At 46.7% G+C, this 21491-nt stretch overlaps 1 protein-coding gene across 1 annotated transcript in view; it reads left to right on the top strand.

Moving 5' to 3' along the window:
* The window catches only part of LOC138789252 (pre-mRNA-processing factor 39-like), a 50922-nt gene that overhangs the window by 18859 nt on the left and 10572 nt on the right, over positions 1-21491 (top strand). The window contains exon 7 of the mRNA XM_069967853.1: positions 8549-8653. Within this exon, the coding sequence (XP_069823954.1) occupies positions 8549-8653 (105 nt within the window). The remainder of the gene's footprint in view (positions 1-8548; positions 8654-21491) is intronic.

The following is a 21491-nucleotide window of genomic DNA, read 5'->3' as shown; positions in this document are numbered from 1 at the left end:
CTGTACAGGCTCTCAGCGGTATTTTCTCTGTTTCATGGCAGTTGGTAGTAATCACGCCCTCCGCTGTTGTGCAGGTTCCCGACGGCATGGTGTCTGTTTGATGGGGGTTGTAGATAGTATCTCCCCCACTTGATGTCTTTAGATCAGGATCGCGTTCCCTCAGATGGGTCGCCGGGTCCGTGCCTGTGTGGATTGTATCCAGCGTTCTGCTTGTGACTTCTAACTGTGAGTCGAAAGCCCCTATTACACTGGTCGTTTAGAGGAACAAACGAGCGCTCTCAGCGCTCGTTTGCTCCTCGTTCCCCGCTCGCTGCCGCCGCTATTCATCGCGGTGGCAGCGAGCGGGTGAGTGCGGGAGGGGCGGCGGGGGGGCTGCCCGGGGGATCGCTGATCGTCCGGGCAGCCCATAGGATATAGCAGCGTCTGCTGCCGACGCTCCGATTCAATGGAGCGACGGCAGCAGATCGCTGCTATTTCAGTCGCTTGTTTTTCAACATGTTGAAAAACAAGCGACTGCAACGATCAGCCAACATGAACGATGTCGGCTGATCGTTGCACTCTATTCCACGGGACGATTATCGTCCGTAGCGGCCGATATCGGCCGAATACGGGCGATAATCGTTCCGTGGAATAGGGCCTTAAGTGCATAGGGGTCGTCCCCCCTTCGCCGTTAGGTAAAGTCCTTTGCATGCAGTGCACTCGTGCATGCGCGTGGATTTTCAGGATGAGTAATGGGTTGTGCAGTCAACTATTGCAATAGTGGCTGATTATTCTGAAAAACTGCAACATTCTTTACTGAAGAAAGGATACATAGAATCTCTGCAACATTCTTTACTAAAGACAGGATACATAGAATTATCCTGAAATGCGTCTAAAGGGTTGCAGTTTTTCAGAATAATGATCCACTATTGCAATAGTTTATTGCACAACCCGTTACTCATCCTGAACATCCACGCTCATGCACGAGTGCACTGCACGCAAAGGACTTTACCTAACGAAGGGGGGACGACCCCTATGCACTTAGACTAACAGGTAGAAGTCACAAGCCGAACGCTGGATACAATCCACCCAGGCACGGACCCGGCGACCCATCTGAGGGAGCGCGATCCTGATCTAACGACATCAAATGGGGGAGATACTATTTACAACCCTTATCAAACAGACACCATGCCGTCGGGAACCTGCACAACAGCGGAGGGCGTGATTACTACCAACTGCCATGAAACAGAGCAAATACCGCTGAGAGCCTGTACAGCGGCGGAGATTGGTGAGAGGTGGTAATCCACCATACAAAAATCATACAACGTGACATTAATTTATGTACTAAAAACTTAAATAAGCATAAGAGTAAACGGCAAATCATTTTCTGATGCGCGGCAAGCAAGGGCCCTGCACCGCAGTAGAATATCATAATAAGTGGCTAATTATGTGTGTGTTTTTATACACAGTTATGACACATTTTTATTTAATATATTTTTATTTTTCGATTTCGATATATTTATTTATATCTATAAAGTGGTTTTATTTTACTGCACTTTACCTATGAACTATATTAATCAAGAACTTTAAAGTTTAAAATTTAAAAGTTAAGATTTATCTGTCAAGTGTTTTTAGGGAGCCTGCCACTTTCTTTTCTTCGTTCATTAATCGCAATGAAGGTTCTGTAGGGTGCAGAACCAGGTAGTGCATTCAAGGCACAACATTAACGAAGTACTCTCCTCTGACCCTAGGTTAAGCTCACCACCTCTCTTTTTTTGTATTAAGACAACTTTGTAATGTATGTTATGTCTGTGAATGGCCCCCTTCCCCGTGTCCCACCACCCCCACCCGTGTACCCGGAAGTGTGGTGCGCTATACTCACCTGTCACAAGCCGACACCAGTCTCCGATCTTCATTCAGTGACGTCTTCTTCGGCCGGCCGGCGAACAGCTCTGTCTGTTCCGAATGCCGGCCGCCCTCTGCAGCGTCATCTGATGCTCAGCCGCAATTGGCTGAGCATAACTGTGCTCAGCCAATCGCGGCTGAGCACAGTTGTGACGCGGCGGAGGGGGGACGGGCGGCAGCGACTCGGCCATCCGTCCGAAGATGATGTTTGGCACAAAATGGCGGACGGCCCTCGACACTGATCAGGTAATGTATAATGCACCAACACTTCCGGGTACACGGGTGGGGGTGGTGGGACACGGGAAGGGGGCCATTCACAGACATAACATACATTACAAAGTTGTATAACTTTGTAATGTGTGTTATTCTGTGAATAATTTTTTAGCGCCGCACTACCCCTTTAATATAGGAAATCACTTTTTCAGTTCTTTGCTCACTGTAGGTTTAATGGTGCTGGTGAATAGTACTACAGTTGATTGCTAGATATTAAAGTTGACCTGTAAGCAGTTGTTTGCAGACAGTGGCGTAGCTACCACGGCCGCGACCGGGCCAGCCACGAAGGGGGGCCCGCGGGGCCCTCCCGATCAATCACTCTTGTGACCGCAAGCATTGTTTTGCTTGCTGTCACAAGAGTCCGGCTCCGTCTTCCCCCGGCTGCTGCACGGCTGCCGGGGGTGTCGCGTCTTATCCCCGGCAGCGCGCGAATCCCAGAGCTCCCTGGGCCCTGACTTCCGGTTCCGGCGCACAGGGAGCTTTGGGATGCACGCGCTGCCGGGGATAAGACGCGACACCCCCAGCAGCCGGGGACAGATCAGGAGGAGTGAGGATCAATGTGGGAGCGTGTTGTCAGGTGAGTTAAGTTTTGTTTTGTTTTTTTATCAGCCTGCAGGGTGGGGGGAAGGAAGGGCCTCTTTGAGGGTGGGGGGGAAAGAGGGGGGGCATCTATGAGGGTGGGGGGGGGAAGAGGGGGGGCATCTATGAGGGGGGGGGGAAAGAGGGGGCGTCTATGAGGGTGGGGGGAAAGAGGGGGGCATCTATGAGGGTGGGGGGAAAGGGGACCATTTATGAGGGTGGGGGGGAAGAGGGGGGCATCTATGAGGGTGGGGGGGAAAGATGGGGCCATCTATGAGGGGGGGAAGGGGACCATCTATAAGGGAGGGGGGGAAAGGGGACCATCTATAAGGGAGGGTGGGGGGAGAGGGGGCCATCTATGAGGGTGGGGGGAGAGGGGGCCATCTATAAGGGAGGGTGGGGGGAAAGAGGGGCCATCTATAAGGGAGGGTGGGGGGAGAGGGGGCCATCTATAAGGGAGGGTGGGGGGAGAGGGGGCCATCTATAAGGGAGGGTGGGGGGAGAGGGGGCCATCTATAAGGGAGGGTGGGGGGAGAGGGGGCTATCTATAAGGGAGGGTGGGGGAGAGGGGGCCATCTATAAGGGAGGGTGGGTGGAGAGGGGGCCATCTATAAGGGAGGGTGTGGAGAGAGGGGGCCATCTATAAGGGAGGGGGTAGAGGGGGCCATCTATAAGGAGGGGGGGAGAGGAGGCCATCTATATGGAGGGGGGAGAGGAGGCCATCTATATGGAGGGGGGAGAGGAGGCCATCTATAAGGGGGGGAGAGGGGGCCATCTATTTGGGGGGGCAACATAGGGTTAGAGGGAATACACAGAGGGGGGCATATATTATTAGGGGCTCACATAGAGTCAGGGCTACCCACTAAATGAGGGTGTAAAGGGGCCAATACAGATGTGCAGTTTGTATAGAGATGAGGATGGTGCCAGTTTGAGGAGACTGGCAGATTCTGTGGATTCGTGGCTCGGAGAAGTTCTCATAATGGCCCAGGGCAGATGGAGAAGATGGAAAGAACTCCGATCAGAAAAGACGTCTCCTGTGAGTCACCTGATATAACTGCACTGTAATGTATATGGTGTATAGAACCTGTGTAGAGCTGGGGCCACCTCTATATGACTGGATGAGGTGATTTAGTATACTGGATTTGGTCAGTAACAATATGGTGGTGATGGTAGTGTTTGTGGTGTGGCAGTAATGTTTCCTTCCTATATACTGGTATTACTGGTAATATTGGTCTCAGTATACAGGATTTGGTCGGTAACAGTATGGCGGTAATATTTACGGTGATAATACTTTCTCTTCCAGTATGCTGGTGATATTGGTATTGATATTGGTAATATCTATCTTGGTGTATGTGTATGTATGTGTGTGTGTGTGTGTGTGTGTGTGTGTGTATATATATATATATATATATATATATATATATATATATATATATATATATATAAACAATAGCATCACTTGGTCGTGAAAGGAGGGGAGGGGGGCCCAAGTTGGCCTCTCGCACCAGGGCCCAGGAGACATTAGCTACGCCCCTGTTTGCAGACCCATCTAAGCATGTGATTCTAGGCATACCTTTGTTTTCCTGACTATAAGAGAATATGGCACATGTGCTCCAAAACACCAATTTTCAGCTGCCTTGTAACCTTCCTTCCCCGTTCGTTGACTGTCATTAGGCTGCCTTCTTTACTCTGCTTCTGATTTGAATTCATGCCCCAGTGACATGCACTTGTGGTATAATAAAGCTATATTCTCCTGGTGGCTTCATGTGTGCTCATTCTGAGGCTGCTGGGAGAATACAGCATTATTGCATATGTGCTGTGCCATGGTAAATGCCAGTTCTATTCAGATACAGGTTAGTAAAGGCATCCGATTTTATACTTACCTGTCCAGGCTCCTCCTATGTCCTGCACAGAACTTCAATGGTGACTGTGGGGAACAGGGAGCAGGACACCAAGAGAGCCTGGACAGGTAAGTATAATCTTACTTTTACACGGACATCGCTAATGATTCCTGTGCAGTGTTTGTGGCATGATAATTTAGCCAATTAATAGGCTCTGTATGAGCGCCTATCTAGCAGGTCACCGCTTGCTTACTGTGTTAATCGGGCCATGTAATGTGGCGCTTAGATCTCAGCACTGAGGGACAGTGGGGAAAAAAAACTGCGATGTGCCCGGAAGCACGTTTAAATGCACTATTGGGCCATGTGCTTGTTTGGGTGGAAGAAACTGCTAAAAGGTCCACTTTAACCCCTTAGGGACCAAGCCTATTTGGGCCTTAATTACCAGGCTCATTTTTCAAAATCTGACCTGTCTCACTTTATGCGCTTATAGCTTAGTGATGCTTTAATGTATGCTAGCGATTCTGAGATTGTTTGTTTGTTTTTTCGTAACATATGGTACTTTATGTTAGTGGCAAAATTTGGTCACTGTCTTGTGTTTTTTTTGTGAAAAACATCTAAATATCATAAAAAAATATTTAAAAAATTTGCTCTTTACGCACTTTGAAATTCTTTGCTTCTAAAAAAAGAAAGTCACATGACAAAAATTAGTTAGTAAGTCACATTATGAATATGTCCTCTTTATTCTGGCTTCATTTTGTAAACATATTTCACTTTTTTAGGGTGTTACGGGGCTTAGAAATGTATCAGCAAATTATGAAATTTTCATGAAATTTCCAAAACTGATTTTTTTTTTTAGGCACCAGTTCTTTTTTTAAGTTGATTTAGGAGGCTTGTATATTGTAAACCCCCATAAGTGACCCCATTTTGGAAACTAGAAACCTTAAAGAATTAATCTAGGGGTATAATGAGCATTTTAACCCTACAGGGGCTGGAAGAAAGTATTCACAATTAGGCCGGACAAAAATGGAAAATAGAAATTTTCCAATAATATATTAAAGATTAAAGTATCTCATTTTCATAAGCAACATGAGAGAAAATGCACCCCAAATTTAGTAACGCAGGTTCTCCTGAGTACATTGGTACCCCATATGTGGGCGTAAACCACTGTATGGGCACACAGCGGGGCTCAGAAGGGAAGGAGCGCCTATTAGCATTTCCAGTTCAGATTTTGTTGAAGAATTTTCTGAGCGCCAGGTGCGTTTGCAGCTCCCCTGTAGTGTCAGCAGAATAGAACCCCCGCAAAAGTCACCCCATTTTGGAAAGTACACCCCTCAAAGAATACATCTTGGGGTGTGGTGACTATTTTGACCCCATAGGTATTAGAGGAAAGTATTCAAAAGAAGACGGTAAAAATTAAAAAATATAATTTTTCCAATAATATGTTTGTTTAGTTTGAAATTTCTCAATTTCACGAGGAACAGGGGAGAAAACTCACCCCAATATATGTAACGCAGGTTCTCCTGAGTAGAACGGTACCCCATACGTAGGCATAAACCACTGTATGGGCACAGAGCAGGGCTCAGAAGGGAAGGAGTGTCATTTTAGTTACAGGCAATATGTGGGTGTTTACTGGCTATCTGGGGTGGTAATGGACAATCTCGGGGTGTTTACTGGCTATCTGAGGTTGCGAAAGGGAATCTGGGGTGGTTATGGACAATCTGGGGTGGTTACGAGCAGTCTGTGCCAATCTGGGTAGGTTATGAGCAATCTGGGTAGGTTATGAGCAATCTGGGTAGGTTATGAGCAATCTGGGGTGGTTACGGGCAATCTGGGGTGGTTACGGGCAATCTGGGGTGGTTACGGGCAATCTGGGGGTGTTTACTGGCTATATGGGGGGGGTACGGGCAATCTGGGGGTGTTTACTGGCTATCTGGGGGTGTCTACTGGCCATCTGGGGGTGTCTACTGGCCATCTGGGGGTGTTTACTGGCCATCTGGGGGTGTTTACTGGCCATCTGGGGGTGGCCATCTGGGGGTGTTTACTGGCTATCTGGGGGTGTTTACTGGCTATCTGGGGGTGTTTACTGGCTATCTGGGGTGGTGACGGGCAATCTGGTGGTGTTCACTGGTGATCTAGGGTGGCGACCGGCAATCTGGGGTGGCGACGGGCTGTCTGCGATGGCTACAGGCAATCTGTGGTGGTTACGGGCTGTCTGGGGGGGGTTACGGGCAATCTGGGGAGGTGACGGGCAATCTGGGGTGGTTACAGGTAATCTGGGGTGGTTACATGTAATCTGGGGTGGTTACTTGTAATCTGGGGTGGTTACAGGTAATCTGGGGTGGTTACAGGTAATCTGGAGTGGTTACAGTTTATCCGGTGCGGCTTTTGACTTTGGTGACAGGGGTAAAAAAGTTCTAGCACTATTTGGAACAAGCGATCAGCGGTATATAGTATATACCGCTGATCGCTTGTACTGGGACCACACCGGGTGGTCCCCGATCATTGCCCCATGCTCTCTGCCACCTCCGGTGGTGGAGAGAATGGAGCTTTGATCATTTTTAGGAATCCATCACTGTGATCAGAGTCTGTTCACAGTGATGGTGGTGGCCATCTAGGAGTCAGTGACCAGGTCACTAGGGTTAATTCTAGGGACAGGGGGGGGACATGTTCTCATCTCCTCTCACTGTGGATTCACTGTGAGAAGAGATGAAAGTGTTCAGCTGCGCTGGCAATGCCTGTTACCGGTGGCCGCCGTTATACTGGTAACAACGGCGATCGCCGGTGAGGGGACTGGCCGGGACTGAACCCACTTCCTAGCAAAAACCCACAAAAACTGTCGCCACATTGCAAGATCCATAGTGTTCTTATCTTTTGCGCGGCAGAGCTGGTTTAGGGCTTATTTTATGCGGGAAGATCTGTAGTTTCTATTGATACCAAGTTTTATATGTATATGACTTTTTGATCTCTTTTATAACGTATTTTCTAAAGCAGATTGATAAAATACTGCTATTCTGGTACTGTTTTAATTTTTTTTTTTTTACAGCGTGTGTCGTGCGGTGTAATTATTGATATAGTTTTATAGATTGGGTCGACGGATGAAACGATACCAAATATGTATAGGATTTGTGTTTTTGATCACTTTTATGTCACGTTTTATTGTGCATGGGGAATGTAATGCATCTTTATTATTGGGGGGGGGGCTGGGGGGGCTGTGTTGTGTTTGGTGCACACTTTTTTCACTTTTTTTTTTTACTTTTACACTAGTGTACACTAGTGTAAAATACTTAGATCACTGATACAATACACTGCAGTACCTGATGTACTGCAATGTATTGTATCATGCCTCATGCATTGCTGACATGCAATAGCCATGGCCACCCCTGTCACCATTGGGCATCTCCATGGAGACCCCGGGGACCTTAATTAGGACCCCGGGATCACCATGGAGACATCGGGACCCCGGACAGCGCCGCGGGACATTTCGATCGCGTAAGTGACCCACGGCGCCGTCCGGGATCCACCGGGACCCATTAGATGCCGCTGTCATGGTTTGACAGCGGCATTTAATGGGTTAAACTGCTCGGAGCGGAGAATCCTCCGCTCCGGGCAGGTACAGGAGGGTGTCAGCTGTCACACTGACCGCTGATCCCACGTCCTGCAGCCGCCACCGGGCGATAGTTTATTCCGATGCGCCCGCCGTTAAAAGGCGTACGCATCGGAATAAAGCCCATTAGTGGCTGCCGTGAATATGCGTGCTGCGGTCACTAAGAGGTTAAAGGGTTTGTCTAATTAAAAAAAAAGTGGTATGGTGTGTGTTTTCTGGTAAGGCTTGGTCCCAGTCACCATTCTTTATGCTCAGACAGTGATGTGTTGACACGACATGTTCCCGCTGTAGCAATAATCCCTCTAGGGATTTTTCTTTAAAACTAGTTTTATACCATGAATTTCTAATTTTTCTTTTTCTCTTGAAGGATTTAGATCTGCAGAGGATCCGGCAGCATGTTCTAGATACAGGAAAACAGATGTATCTCTTGAATGTAGAGCAAGTTAACAGGCGATGTGGGTTTGAAGACGGGGTAAGTGCTATAACTGAACTCAAGCTTGTCGCATCTGGATTTGGCTTGTCCATCTGGGCTTGTGTCACTCTTGACAGCAAAAATAGTGCAGCAGGCTGCATTTTTTTTTTTTGCCATTAAGCTTGGAGAAATCTTGACAGGGCCCCCTTACAAGTCAACAAGTCTTTTCAGCACTGTAGGTATCAGTCATGTGACTGAGGTGCCACAACATTATGGCTTCCATCTTAAGGTTAAATGGCTGTGTGAACAAAGCCTCATGTTTCATAGATTTGAAGGGGCATTCCGATCTGGACACATCCACAGGATCTGCCATAAATGTCTGATAAATTCGATTCGGTCTATATTGAGGTCTAAAAAAGCAGAATGTTTGCACAGCGCTCACTAAAGGTGTGTTTACACAGACAGACTCATCTGACAGATTATTGAAGCCAAAACCAGGAACAGACTATAAACAGAGAACAGTGCATAAAGGAAAGACTGAGATTTCTCCTCTTTTCAAATCCATTCCTGGCTTTGGTTTCTGTCTGTGTAAACACACCATAACATCAGTTGTCTCTTGTGTTCTCCATATCATGTTCACGTCTGCGAATAGGCCTGGGAGAGCCTTGATCTTAGAGGTGGACTCTGCATCCATATGCTGTAATGGCTCAGAACGATATTTAATGTCAGGCGTCTGGAGATGTATTGTTGCTATTGGCAATCCTAGACTGCCTGTATTAAGGGCTTATGTATTTACTGCTCTTCCCTATCTTTCTTATATTGATACTGTTTTCTGCCATGTATATATTTAATATGTTGATATGTATTAATTTTTAATGAGAAAAATGTTAAGCTTGATCAGTACTCCTCCCATGCAACCTATCACACTCTTGTGATTGGCCAGGGGAAAGTTAGCTCTGCCCACCCCCTACCCAGAGGGGCTGTGCGGTCTCCTCAGTGATAGTTGGAGCTCTGGCTCTGCCAGAGGTGGACCGAACCTCCCCACGTCACCTCAGTGATCCTGTCAGACTCTATCTTCCACTCCCTAACTTGCTCCAGTCAGCCATAAGGACTAATTCGTGCCCCCTAAGTCTAAGCAGTATATACTATGTATTTATTAGTGCCTGCTGTCAGATTGGTGAGATGTTTGAGGGTCTCCCGCTCACCGTTCACATGTTCCTGGCTTCCATGTCAGTGTGTTCATGCGTCTTCCTCCTACATGATCGCGAGCGTCGACAGCGTCAAGTCTTCTACTTCTATGCGTCTTCCTCCTGCAAGTCAGTGAGTGTTGGCAGCGTCATTTTCTCCTAGTAACTCAAGTTACACGTATCCTTATAAAGGCTAAAAGCTATAAAGTCACTGGAACAGGTCTCTCTGTGTCATCCATGGGATCACCCTCACTAGGTATACTGATCAAGCTACCAAATGTCTACTACGAGAAGTCCTTACCTTTTAAGTGTACCAAGTTATCCTTCGAGTAAAGTCTTAATACATTTTCACCACTATCGTGTGAAAACTTTTTTATTAAAAAATATATGTCCCTGTGTGTATGCTGAAGAAGACAAGGGCCCCAGCCAGGGCCGGATTAAAGGGAGGGCACCAGGGGCACGTGCCCCGGGGCCTCCACCACTTAGGGGCCCCCACCAGCAGGAACCCTAGTAGATCGGTGTTGCTTATCCAGGATATCAGGCCATGTAATAGGACCCTAAAACAGTGGGCAACAGCGTACAGAAAGTGCTGTGTTCTCACATTGCATTATTAACACAAACACAATGTGGGAATACACTCTGATACTTAGCCCTCCCCGCTCCTGTCTCTAGGATCTTGCATCTTCCTCTGCACTGCAGCCTCTAGTGACCATCACATGCGCAACAGAGGAGGATGCTAAGCAATACAGCCAGGAGCGAGGAGGGCCTGTGCTAAGTCGCCTACAGTAAGCTGCCATCTGTATAGATCGTGGCATAGTCGTGGTTTGTCGCCCTGGGCCTCTACCAACCTTAATCCGGCCCTGGCCCCAGCACCCTCGGACCCCACCGTGACAGGAAGGTTTCAGAAAGTGAGCCCTAAGGTTGCACTACCCACCTAGCAACACAACCCCTCAGCATACCACAGCACAACACCAAAGGGACATTATAATGCCATAAATGTCCAGATGGAAACACCCCTTTAAAGCATAGTCTATCAGAGTAGTGGTGGCATTGTTGGTGAAACCCCTTAACGACCGCGGGCGTAAATGTACACCCTGCAGCCCATGCCTTAATGCAAACAGGCGTACATTTATGCCCGCGGTTTATCCAATCGCTGTGTGTACATGGCTATAATAGATAGCAGGCCATCTCTGCTTGTCGGCATGGGGGGGGGGATTTACACCCCCCTGTGCTGACGATCACTGTCATTGGCTGGTCAATTTAAACCAGCCACTGACACGAATTTTCAGCTTTCCGGGTCATCGGTGACCTGGAAATTAATAGCGATTGGTGCTGTCCGAGACAGCACCAATGGCCATTAATGTGTACAGTACATTATAACTACAATGCAAGGTGCCCCACATGAGATGATCCCTCGTATGACCGCCTGTACAAAGTACGACCGGTCATAGATCATTTCTCATCCAAATTTGCTGAGATGTATATCCCAGAGAAATACATGTCAGTAGATGAGTCCCTCCTGAGCTTCAAAGGAAGACTCCATTTCCGCCAGTACCTTCCCAATAAGAGATGATGGTATGGCGTGAAACTATAAAAACTCTGTGAAAGTACCTCAGGGTACACTTACAGATTTAGAGTATATGAGGGTAGGGACAACCCAACCCCCAGAAGGCCCCCCCATCCTCAGAGTTTGTGGGAAGATCGTTTGGGAACTGACCTTCCCACTGCTGGATAAAGGTTATCACCTGTATGTTGATAACTTTTATACCAGCGTCCCTCGCTTCCCGAGCTATTGTAGCTTGCGACACGATTCGGAAAAATCAACAAGGCCTCTCAAGTCATCCGGTAAGACAACCGATGCCAAGGGGTGAGAGCAGGTGAGAGCTTTGCACGTGAAAATATGTTGTTGGTTAAATATAAGGACAAACGGGATGTCCTTATTTTTACCACAATTCACCACCTCTATCCCTGTGCGAGGTACCACAAACGTGGTGCACAAACCTGATTGTGTTCTAGACTACAATCGGGAGGAGTTGATATATCAGATCAAGTCCTCAAACCATATAACGCCACGAGAAAAAACAGAACTAGGTACAAAAAGATGGCCGTACGTCTGGTCCAAACAGTGTTGTATTGTACAGATGTGCCGGCCACCCGGGGAAATACCTTGAATTCCAGGAAGCAGTAATAAAAGCCCTGATATTTGGCAGCCACGGAGAGGGTGCCATTGCTTCTGGATATGAAGGACCCCGTATCGTACCAGGACAACATTTTCCAGGTAACGTCCCCCACACTGGGAAAAAAAGGGAGATCCCAAAAGAAGTGCAGAGTGTGCCACAAAAGGGGGATCAGGGAGGACACCATTTTCCAGTGTGTCACCTGTCCTGATCACCCCGGCCTCTGCATAAAGGATTGCTTCAAGGCGTACCACACGTCATTGGAGTTCTAAATTTTCTAAATTCTTTCCCTATTCTTTTTCTATTTCAGGGGTCACGTTGATCCAGGGATTATTCTGATTGCTATTTTGGAGTCAGGAAGGAATTTTTTCCCTGTGATGAGGCTACTGTCGTCTGCCTTACGAGAGTTTTTTGCCGCCTTTTGGATCAACACAGGTTGAATTTGATGGACTCCTGTCATTTTCAACCTTATAAACTAGTAATTGGCCTAATACCCCCAAATAAATTAGAATGGTCCCTTTTCCCCAACTAAATAGGTATGGCCGCCATTCCCATTAGAGGCTTGCCATGTTGCATTTACAAATGCTGCCAGGACAGTGGAAACCCTCCACAAGTGATCCCATTCTGGAAATTACACCCCATAAGGAATCTAACAAGGGGATATGGACCCCTTGGTGGTGGGTACATTTGTGCCGTGAAAATGAAAAAAATTATATTTTTCATTTCCACAGCACATGTTCTACATATGTGACCGTCACCAGTGGGGTGCATATGCTCACTGCAGCCCTTTTTAGATTCCTTATGGGGTGTAGTTTCCAGAATGGGGTCACTTGTAAGGGGTTTCTACTGTCCTGGCAGCACAGGGGCTTTGTAAATGCGACATGGCCTCCATCCTCCATTCCAGCCTCTAAATGGCGCTCTGTCCCTTTGGTGGCTTTCCCTATGCCCATATGGCACACTATGTCCACATGTGCGTTATTTGCGTTCTCAGGGAAACCCAACACTGTTTGTGGTTTTTTTTTTTTTGTTTTTTTTTCCCTCTTTTAACCCCTAGACGACCCTGGACGTAGGGTTACGTCATGGAAGTCTGTCCCCAGACGACCCATGACGTAACCTTACGTCATGGGTGTTATTCCCGCTATGAAGCGCGCTCCGGAGCGGCGCGCGCTTCATAGGAGGTGGGGGCCGGCTGCAGTGAGCAGCCGGGACCTCACCGATAATGACACGCTGCAGCGATCGCGCTGCCGCGTGTCATTAACCCCTTAAACGCCGCGATCGCGGCGCGACCGCGGCGTTTAAGTGTAAGTGACAGGGGGAGTCCCCTGTCACTTACCGATCGGGACCCCCGCAGTGTGACTGCGGGGGTCCCGATCGGTAAAACGGACTGCAGGAGGTCTCTCACCTGCCTCCGTGCGGTCCGATCGGTGATCTGCTACACTGAGCCTGCACAGGCAGGCTCAATGAGCAGATCGCCGATAACACTGATCAATGCTATGCCTATGGCATAGCATTCATCAGTGTAGAAATCAGACTAATCTATGTACAAGTCCCCCAAAGGGACTTCAAAAGTGTAAAAAAAAAAAAGTTCAAAACACTAACACACTACCCCAAAACCCCTCCCCCAATAAAAGTCTAAATCACCCCCCTTTCCCATTATATAAATAAAACATATAAAAATGAATAAATAGATAAACATATAATATACCGTAGCGTGCGTAATTGTCCGATCTATTAAAATATAACAAGCGTCATTGCGACCGGTAAACGGCGTACACGAAAAGAGGGGAAAAAGTGCGCGGATTATCGATTTTATGTTACATTATATATTAAAAAAAATCAATAAAAAGTGATCAAAACGTCCGATCTTCACAAATATGGTATTAATAAAAACTAGAGATCATGGCGGAAAAAATGACACCCCATACAGCCCCATAGGTGAAAAAATAAAACCGTTATAAGCATCACAATATGCCCATTTTATTAATATTTAATTGCCAAAAAAAAGGATTTCATAAAAAAAATATATATAACATTAGAGAATCTGTGTAACCTGCATATGGTTGTGTTCGGGCTGACCTATAGAATAATAGTGTCATGTCGCTGTTACCATATAGTGCATTACGTAGACACAGGAACCCCCCAAACGTTACCATATTGCATTCTTTCTTACGATTTCACCTATTTATATCTTCATAAATAATATATTTGGAATTCCATCATACATGTTATGGTAAAATGAATGACACCATTACACAGTACAACTATTCCTGTAAAAAACAAGCACTTACATGGCTTGTAGATAGAAAACTGAGAGTGCTAGAGCTCTTAGAAGGGGAGGAGGGAAAAACGAAAGCACTAAGATCAAAATTTGCGCGGTCCACTGGGTCATTTTGGGCCTGGTCCTCAAAGGGTTAACCCCTTGTGGGAATGAAAACAAACCAAGGCTAGACCAACATTTGGTGTAAAAAAAAATAAATAAATAAATAAAAACTTTTACACTAAATCCTTGATCTAGTCTTGATTTTTTTCATTTTCACAAGGGGTTAAAAGATAAAAAAAAACAAAACAAAACACAATGTGTAGAGCAATTTCCCCTTACTACGGAAATACCCCACATGCAAGGAGTGCCATTTGGCTAGAATGGATGGTGAATGCCATGTCACACTTACCAAGCCCCTGGGTTGCAAAAACTGTGGAAACCCCCCACAAGTGACCCCATTTTTTAAACTACACCCCTCAAGGAATCTAACAAGGGGTTCATTGAGAATATGGACCCCTTGATGACGTGGAACAATGTGACGTAAAAGTGAAAAATTTTATTTTTTCCTTTTTACAGCACAAATGTGCCAATTTGTGCCCGTCACCAGTGGGGTCCATGGGGGTTTCCACTGTCTTGGCAACACAAGGGCTTTGGAAATGCGACATGCCCCACATGTGGACTTAAGGCGCCATGTGGCCGCAAGACGAGCCTCTAAAGGTAAGGCGCGCCATTTGGCTTTTGGAGGCTGGTTTGACTGGAATGGATTTCGAGGGCCATGTTGCATTTAAAAGGCCCCTGTTTTGCCGAGACAGTTGAGTCTGTAAATACCCCACATGTGGACATAAAGCGCCATGTGGGTGCAGGGCAAGCCTTCAAAGGGAAGGAGCGCCATTTGGATTTTGGAGGCTGGATTTGGCTAGAATGGATGGTGAATTCCATGTTGCATTTACAAAGCTTCCAACACACTGGAAACCCCCCACAAGTGACCCTATTCTGGAAACTACATCCCTCAAGGAATCTAACAAGGGGTGCAGTGAGGATATGGACCCCTTGATGTTGGGCACATTTGTGCCATGAAAGTGAAAAAATTTAATTTTTCACTTTCACGTCATATTGTCCCACATTTGTGCCCGTCACCAGTGGGGTCCATATGCTCACTGCATCCCTTGTTAGATTCCTTGAGGGGTGTAGTTTCCAGAATAGGGTCACTTGTTGGGGGTGTCTTGGCAACACAAGGGCTTTGTAAATGCGACATGGTCCTCGAAATTCATTCTAGCCAAATCCAGCCTCCAAAAGCCAAATGGAGCTCTTTCCTTTTGGAGGCTTACCCTGCACCCGCATGGCGCTTTATTTCCACATGTGGGGTATTTCTGTACTTGGGAGAAACTGCGCTACACGTTTTTGTGTTTTTTTTGTTTTTTTTTCCATTTATCCCCTTGTAAAAATTTTAAAATGAAGGCTAGAACAACGTTTTAGTGTAAAAAAATAATAAATATTTTTCCATTTTCACGCCACATTGTTCTGAAAATCTGTAAAACACCTGTGGGGCCAGATACTGACTGCACCCCTTGTTACATTCCTTGAGGGGTGCAGTTTTCTAAATGGTGTCCCTTTAGGGGTGTATTTCATGTTTTGGCACCCCAGAGCCTCTGCCAACCTGAAGTTGTACAGTAAAAAATGACCAAATATACCAGAGGCGTTGAAATTCCCTAGGCGCTCCTTTATATCTGAGGCTTGTGGTTGCGTCAAATAACGCAATAGAGCCACATATGGGGTATTTCTATAACCATTTCCTGTACAAGCAGAAAAGTTTCAAAGTTGGAAAAATGCAGTTTTTCATGTTATTTGGCCTTTTTTTTTTTAATAAAGATTTGTTATAAGTATTGACTCCAATTTACCAGAAATGTAAAGTACAATATGTCACGAGAAAACAATCTCAGAATCGGTCGGATAGGTAAAAGCACTCCCAGGTTATTAATAAATAAAGTGACACAGGTCATATTCATAAAATTTGCCTCGGTCATTAACCCCTTAACGACATCGGGCGTAAATTTACGCCCTCGCGCCCTGGTACTTGGCGCATCAGGGCGTAAATTTACGCCCGATGTTTCCCCGATCGCTGCGTGTTCACACACAGCGGTCGGGGAAGATGGCCTGCTATAAATCATAGCAGGCCATCTTAGCTTCACGGCACGGGGGGTGGTTAACACCCCCCGTGCTTACGATCGCCGCTATAGGCTGATCAATTCAGATCAGCCAATAGCGGCGATCGGAACCTTTCCGGGTCATCGGCGACCCGATGACCCGGAAAAAAAATGGCGGTCGGTGCTGTCCGAGGACGGCACCGACCGCCATTACTGTAAAAAGTAATGGTGATCGCCGTGCCACCGGCCCGATCGCCGTGAACGGCCGGCCGGCCGTTCACGGCGATCGGGCCGGTGGCACGGCGATCAGAGTCCCACAGAATAGTAAATACCTGCCCTGGACCCCTCAGCTAGGTAGCCGAGGGGTCCAGAGCAGGTATTTGTACATTACTCACCTGTCCCGGGCTCCTGATCGGCGTCTTCCGGGTTCGCGGCATCCTCGTCTTCGTTCGGGTCTTCGGCTTCTTCCGTGACGTCACGTTCGGCTTCTCTCGGCTATTTTCGGCTCCAGCGTCGGCTCTTTCCGTATTTTGCGCTCTGCTGCCCTCTAGCGGCTGATATGTGTAATACACTTATCAGCAGTTACAGGGATGTTCAGAATTTTTTTCAAATTTTTTTTTTTCTATTTTCCGCACCCTATCGCCGCTGAGTGTTGATCAGCATCGCACGAAAGTGCGCTGCTAATCAGCAACTCCTCCTTTTTGGCGTAGGGTGTTTTTTTTCTATATTCTACTGCCACGGTCTGCTTATAAGTGCCGCACATAAGTGCGGCATTTATCAGCAACTCCTTTGTTGGCGTAGGTTTTTTTTTTATACTTACTGTAAAAAAACACGTAAAAAACACTACATTACACCACACTACATTGAATAAAGTTTGACACTACACCACTACATACCCCATATACCAATCCCCATATAAAGATGGCCCCCAGGGTGTTTTCGGTATCGGACGCATACATTATTATTACCTCCGACTCCGAAACAGCCAGTGAGGATGAATGGGGGGATCCTTCTTTCCTCCATTCATCCTCATCATCCTCATCATCCAGTGACGTGTCTGGGGGTAGCGTAGCGTACGCTGCCCCCCAGACACGTCTTTTCCGCCAGTACCGTCCCAATAAGAGATGGCGGTATGGTGTGAAATTCTACAAACTGTGTGAGAGTACCTCAGGGTACACTTACAGATTTAGGGTACGTGCACACTGCGGAATGGCGAAGGATAACCCTTTGTGCATTCCACAGCTGGCACCCGCCGGCGGACTGATGCGGGCGCGCATGTCTCTACCCGTGTCATAGACTCTATCCTATGCATGGGCGGATTCCATCATCCGTCATTCCATCAACACGTTGGACGGAGAGCGGAATCCGCCCGTGCATAGAATGGAGTCTATGACACGGACGGAGACGTGCGCCTGCATCAGTCCGCCGGTGGGTGCCAGCTGTGGAATGCACGAAGGATTATCTGTTGCGATTCCGCAGTGTGCACGTACCTTAGAGTGTATGTAGGAAGGGACACCCGAATCCAGCCCCCAGATGCCCCCAGATGCCCCCCCATCCTCGGAGTTAGTGGGGAGATCGTCCGGGAACTGATCTTCCCACTGCTGGATAAAGGTCACCACCTGTATAGGGATAACTTTTATACCAGCGCCCCCCTCTTCCGGTCCCTCGCTGCCCTGTAGCTTGCGGCACGATCCGAACATATCAGAAGTAGTAATAGCGCCCTAATATTTAGCAGCCATGGAGCGGACCCAGCGCTTCTGGATATGAAGGACCCCGTATCGCACCAGGACAACATTTTCCAGGTGACGTCCCCCACACTGGAAAACAGGAGACCCCAGAATAAGTGCAGAGTGTGGCGTAACAGGGGGATCAGGAAGGACACCATTTTCCAGTGTGACGCCTGTCCTGATCCCCCCGACCTCTGCATACTGGATCGCTCCAAGGCGCACCACACGTCACTGGGGTTCTACATTATCTAAATTCTGTCCCTTATTCCTATTTCAGGGGTCACGTTGATCCAGGGATTATTCTGATCGCCATTATGGAGTCGGGAAGGAATTTTTCCCCTGTGATGAGGCTACTGTCGTCTGCCTCACGAGGGGTTTTTGCCTTCCTTTGGATCAACACAGGTTGAATTTGATGGACACCTGTCATTTTCAACCTTATAAACTAATAATTGGCCCAATACCCCCAAATAAATTAGAATTGTCCCTTTTCCCCAGCTAAGTAGGTATGGCTGCCATTCCCATTAGAGGATGCCATGATGCAATTACAAAGCCTCTATGCGGCCAGGACAGTAGAAACCCCCCACAAGTGACCCCATTCTGGAAACTACACCCCATAAGGAATCTAAGAAGGGGGGCAGCGGGGATATGGCCCCCTGGTGACGGCCACATTTGGGACGTGAAAATGAAAAAAATTGTATTTTTTATTTTCTCGGCACATGTTCTACGTAAGTGCCTGTCACCAGTGGGGTCCATATCCTCACTGCACCCCTCGTTAGATTCCTTATGGGGTGTAGTTTCCAGAATGGGGTCACTTGTCGGGGGTTTCTACTGTCCTGGCAGCACAGGAGCTTTGTAATTGCGACATGGCCTCCATCCTCCATTCCAGCCTCTAAATGGCGCTCTGTCCCTTTGGTGACTTGCCCTGTGCCCATATGGCACATTATGCCCACATGTGGGGTATTTTCGTACTCAGGGGAAACTACCCTACACGTTTTGTGTTCATTTTCTTTTTAACCCCTTGTGGAAATGGAAAAAAATCAAGGCTAGACCAACATTTAGTGTAATTTTTGTAAAATTTTTACTCTAAATCATTAATCTTGTCATGTTTTTTCATTTTCACAAGGGGTTAAAAGATAAAAAAAACATTTAATGTGTAGAGCAATTTCCCCTGAGTACGGAAATACCCCACATGTGGACATAAAGCGCCATGTGGGCGCAGGGCAAGCCTCCAAAGGGAAGAAGCGCCATTTGGTTTTTGAAGGCTGGATTTGGATGGAATGGATTTCGAGGGGCCATGTTGCATTCAAAAGGCCCCTGTGTTGCCAAGACAGTTGAAACCCCCCACAAGTGACCCCATTATGGAAACTGCACCCCTCAGGGAATGAAACAAGGGGTGTAGTGAGCATATGGACCCCACTGGTGACGGACACAAATGTGGAACAATGTGGCGTGAAAATGAAATATTACATTTTTTACACTATAATGTTGGTTTAGCCTTGAATATATCATTTTCACAAGGGGTTAAAAGAGGAGAAAAAAAACAAAATATGTAGCGCAATTTCCCCCGAGTCCGTAAATACCCCACATGTGGACATAAAGCGCCATGTGGGTGCAGGGCAAGCCTCCGAAGGGAAGGAGCGCCATTTCGTTTTTGAAGGCTGGATTTGGATGGAATGGATTTTGAGGGGCCATGTTGCATTCAAAAGGCCTCTGTGTTGCCAAGACAGTTGAAACCCCCCACAAGTGACCCCATTATGGAAACTACACCCCTCAGGGAATGTAACAAGGGGTGTAGTGAGCATATGGACCCCACTGGTGACGGGCACAAATGTGGAACAATGTGGCGTGAAAATGAAATATTACATTTTTTACACTATAATGTTGGTTTAGCCTTGAATTTATCATTTTCACAAGGGGTTAAAAGAGAAAAAAACACACAATATGTGTAGAGCAATTTCCCCCGAGTCCGTAAATACCCCACATGTGGACATAAAGCGCCATGTGGGCACAGGGCAAGCCTCCGAAGGGAAGGAGCACCATTTGGATTTTGGAGGTTGGATTTGGCTAGAATGGATGATGAACGCCATGTCGCATTTACAGAGCCCTCGTGCTGCCAAAACACTGGAAACCCCCCACAAGTGACCCCATTCTGGAAACTGCACCCCTCAAGGAATCTAACAAGGGGTGCAGTGAGGATATGGACCCCTTGATGACGGGCACATTTGTGCCATGAAAGTGAAAAAATGAAATTTTTCCCTTTCACGTCACATTGTTCCACATTTGTGCCCGTCACCAGTGGGGTCCATATGCTCACTGCACCCCTTGTTAGATTCCTTGAGGGGTGTAGTTTCCAGAATGGAGTCACTTGTGGGGGGTTTCCAGTGTCTTGGCAGCACGAGGGCTCTGTAAATGCGACATGGCCCTTGAAATCCTTTTCAGTGAAATTCAGCTTCCAAAAGCCAATTGGCGCTCCTTCCCTTTGGAGGCTCGTCCTGCGCCCCCTTGGCACTCTATCGCCACATGTGGGGTATTTCTGTACTCGGGAGAAACTGCGCTACACATTTTTTGTCTTTTTTTGCCTCTTATCCCTTTAAGAAAATGAAAAATTGAAGGCTAGAACAACGTTTTAGTGTAAAAAATAAATTTTTCTTTTTTCACGCCATATTGTTCGGAAAATCTGTGAAGCACCTGTGGGGTCCAGATGCTCACCGCACCCCTTGTTACATTCCTTGAGGGGTGTAGTTTTCTAAATGGTGTCCCTTTAGGGGTGTTTTTTAGGTTTTGACACCCCAGAGCCTCTGCCAACCTGAAGTGGTACAGTCAAAAATGACCAAATATAACGGAGGCGTTGAAATTCACTAGGCGCTCCCTTATATCTGAGGCTTGTGGTTGCGTCAAATAGCGCAATAGGGCCACATATGGGGTATTTCTATAAACTGCAGAAACGGGGCAATAATTATTGGGGTGCATTTCTCTGGTAATAGGTTTATAATTATGAAAAATATTGGATTACAATAAAATCTCTGCACAGAAAATTAAAATTTTCAAATTCCTTACACACTTAGCTTTTATTTCTGTGACTCCCCTAAAGGGTTTAAAACACTTTCTGGATGTGCTTTTGCAGAGTTTGGGGGGTGCAGTTTCTGAAATGGGGTGCTTTGTGGGGCTTTCTAACATACAGGCCCCTCAAATACACTTTAAATCTGAACAGGTCCCTAAAAATATCTGATTTTGAAATTTTACTGAAAATTTGGAAATTTGCTGCTAATGTTTTAAGCTTCCTATCGTCTAAAAAAAATGAAAGATAGTTTAATAAATGCCGCCAACATAAAGTAGACATGTTGCTAATGCTATTTAATATATAATTTATGTGGTATAACCACTTTCTGTATACGCAAAGAAG

The sequence above is a fragment of the Dendropsophus ebraccatus genome, chromosome 4 (assembly GCF_027789765.1).
Source record: "Dendropsophus ebraccatus isolate aDenEbr1 chromosome 4, aDenEbr1.pat, whole genome shotgun sequence".
NCBI lineage: Eukaryota > Metazoa > Chordata > Amphibia > Anura > Hylidae > Dendropsophus > Dendropsophus ebraccatus.
Note: the sequence above shows the minus strand (reverse complement) of the source record. Positions and strands in the feature narration are given on the sequence as shown.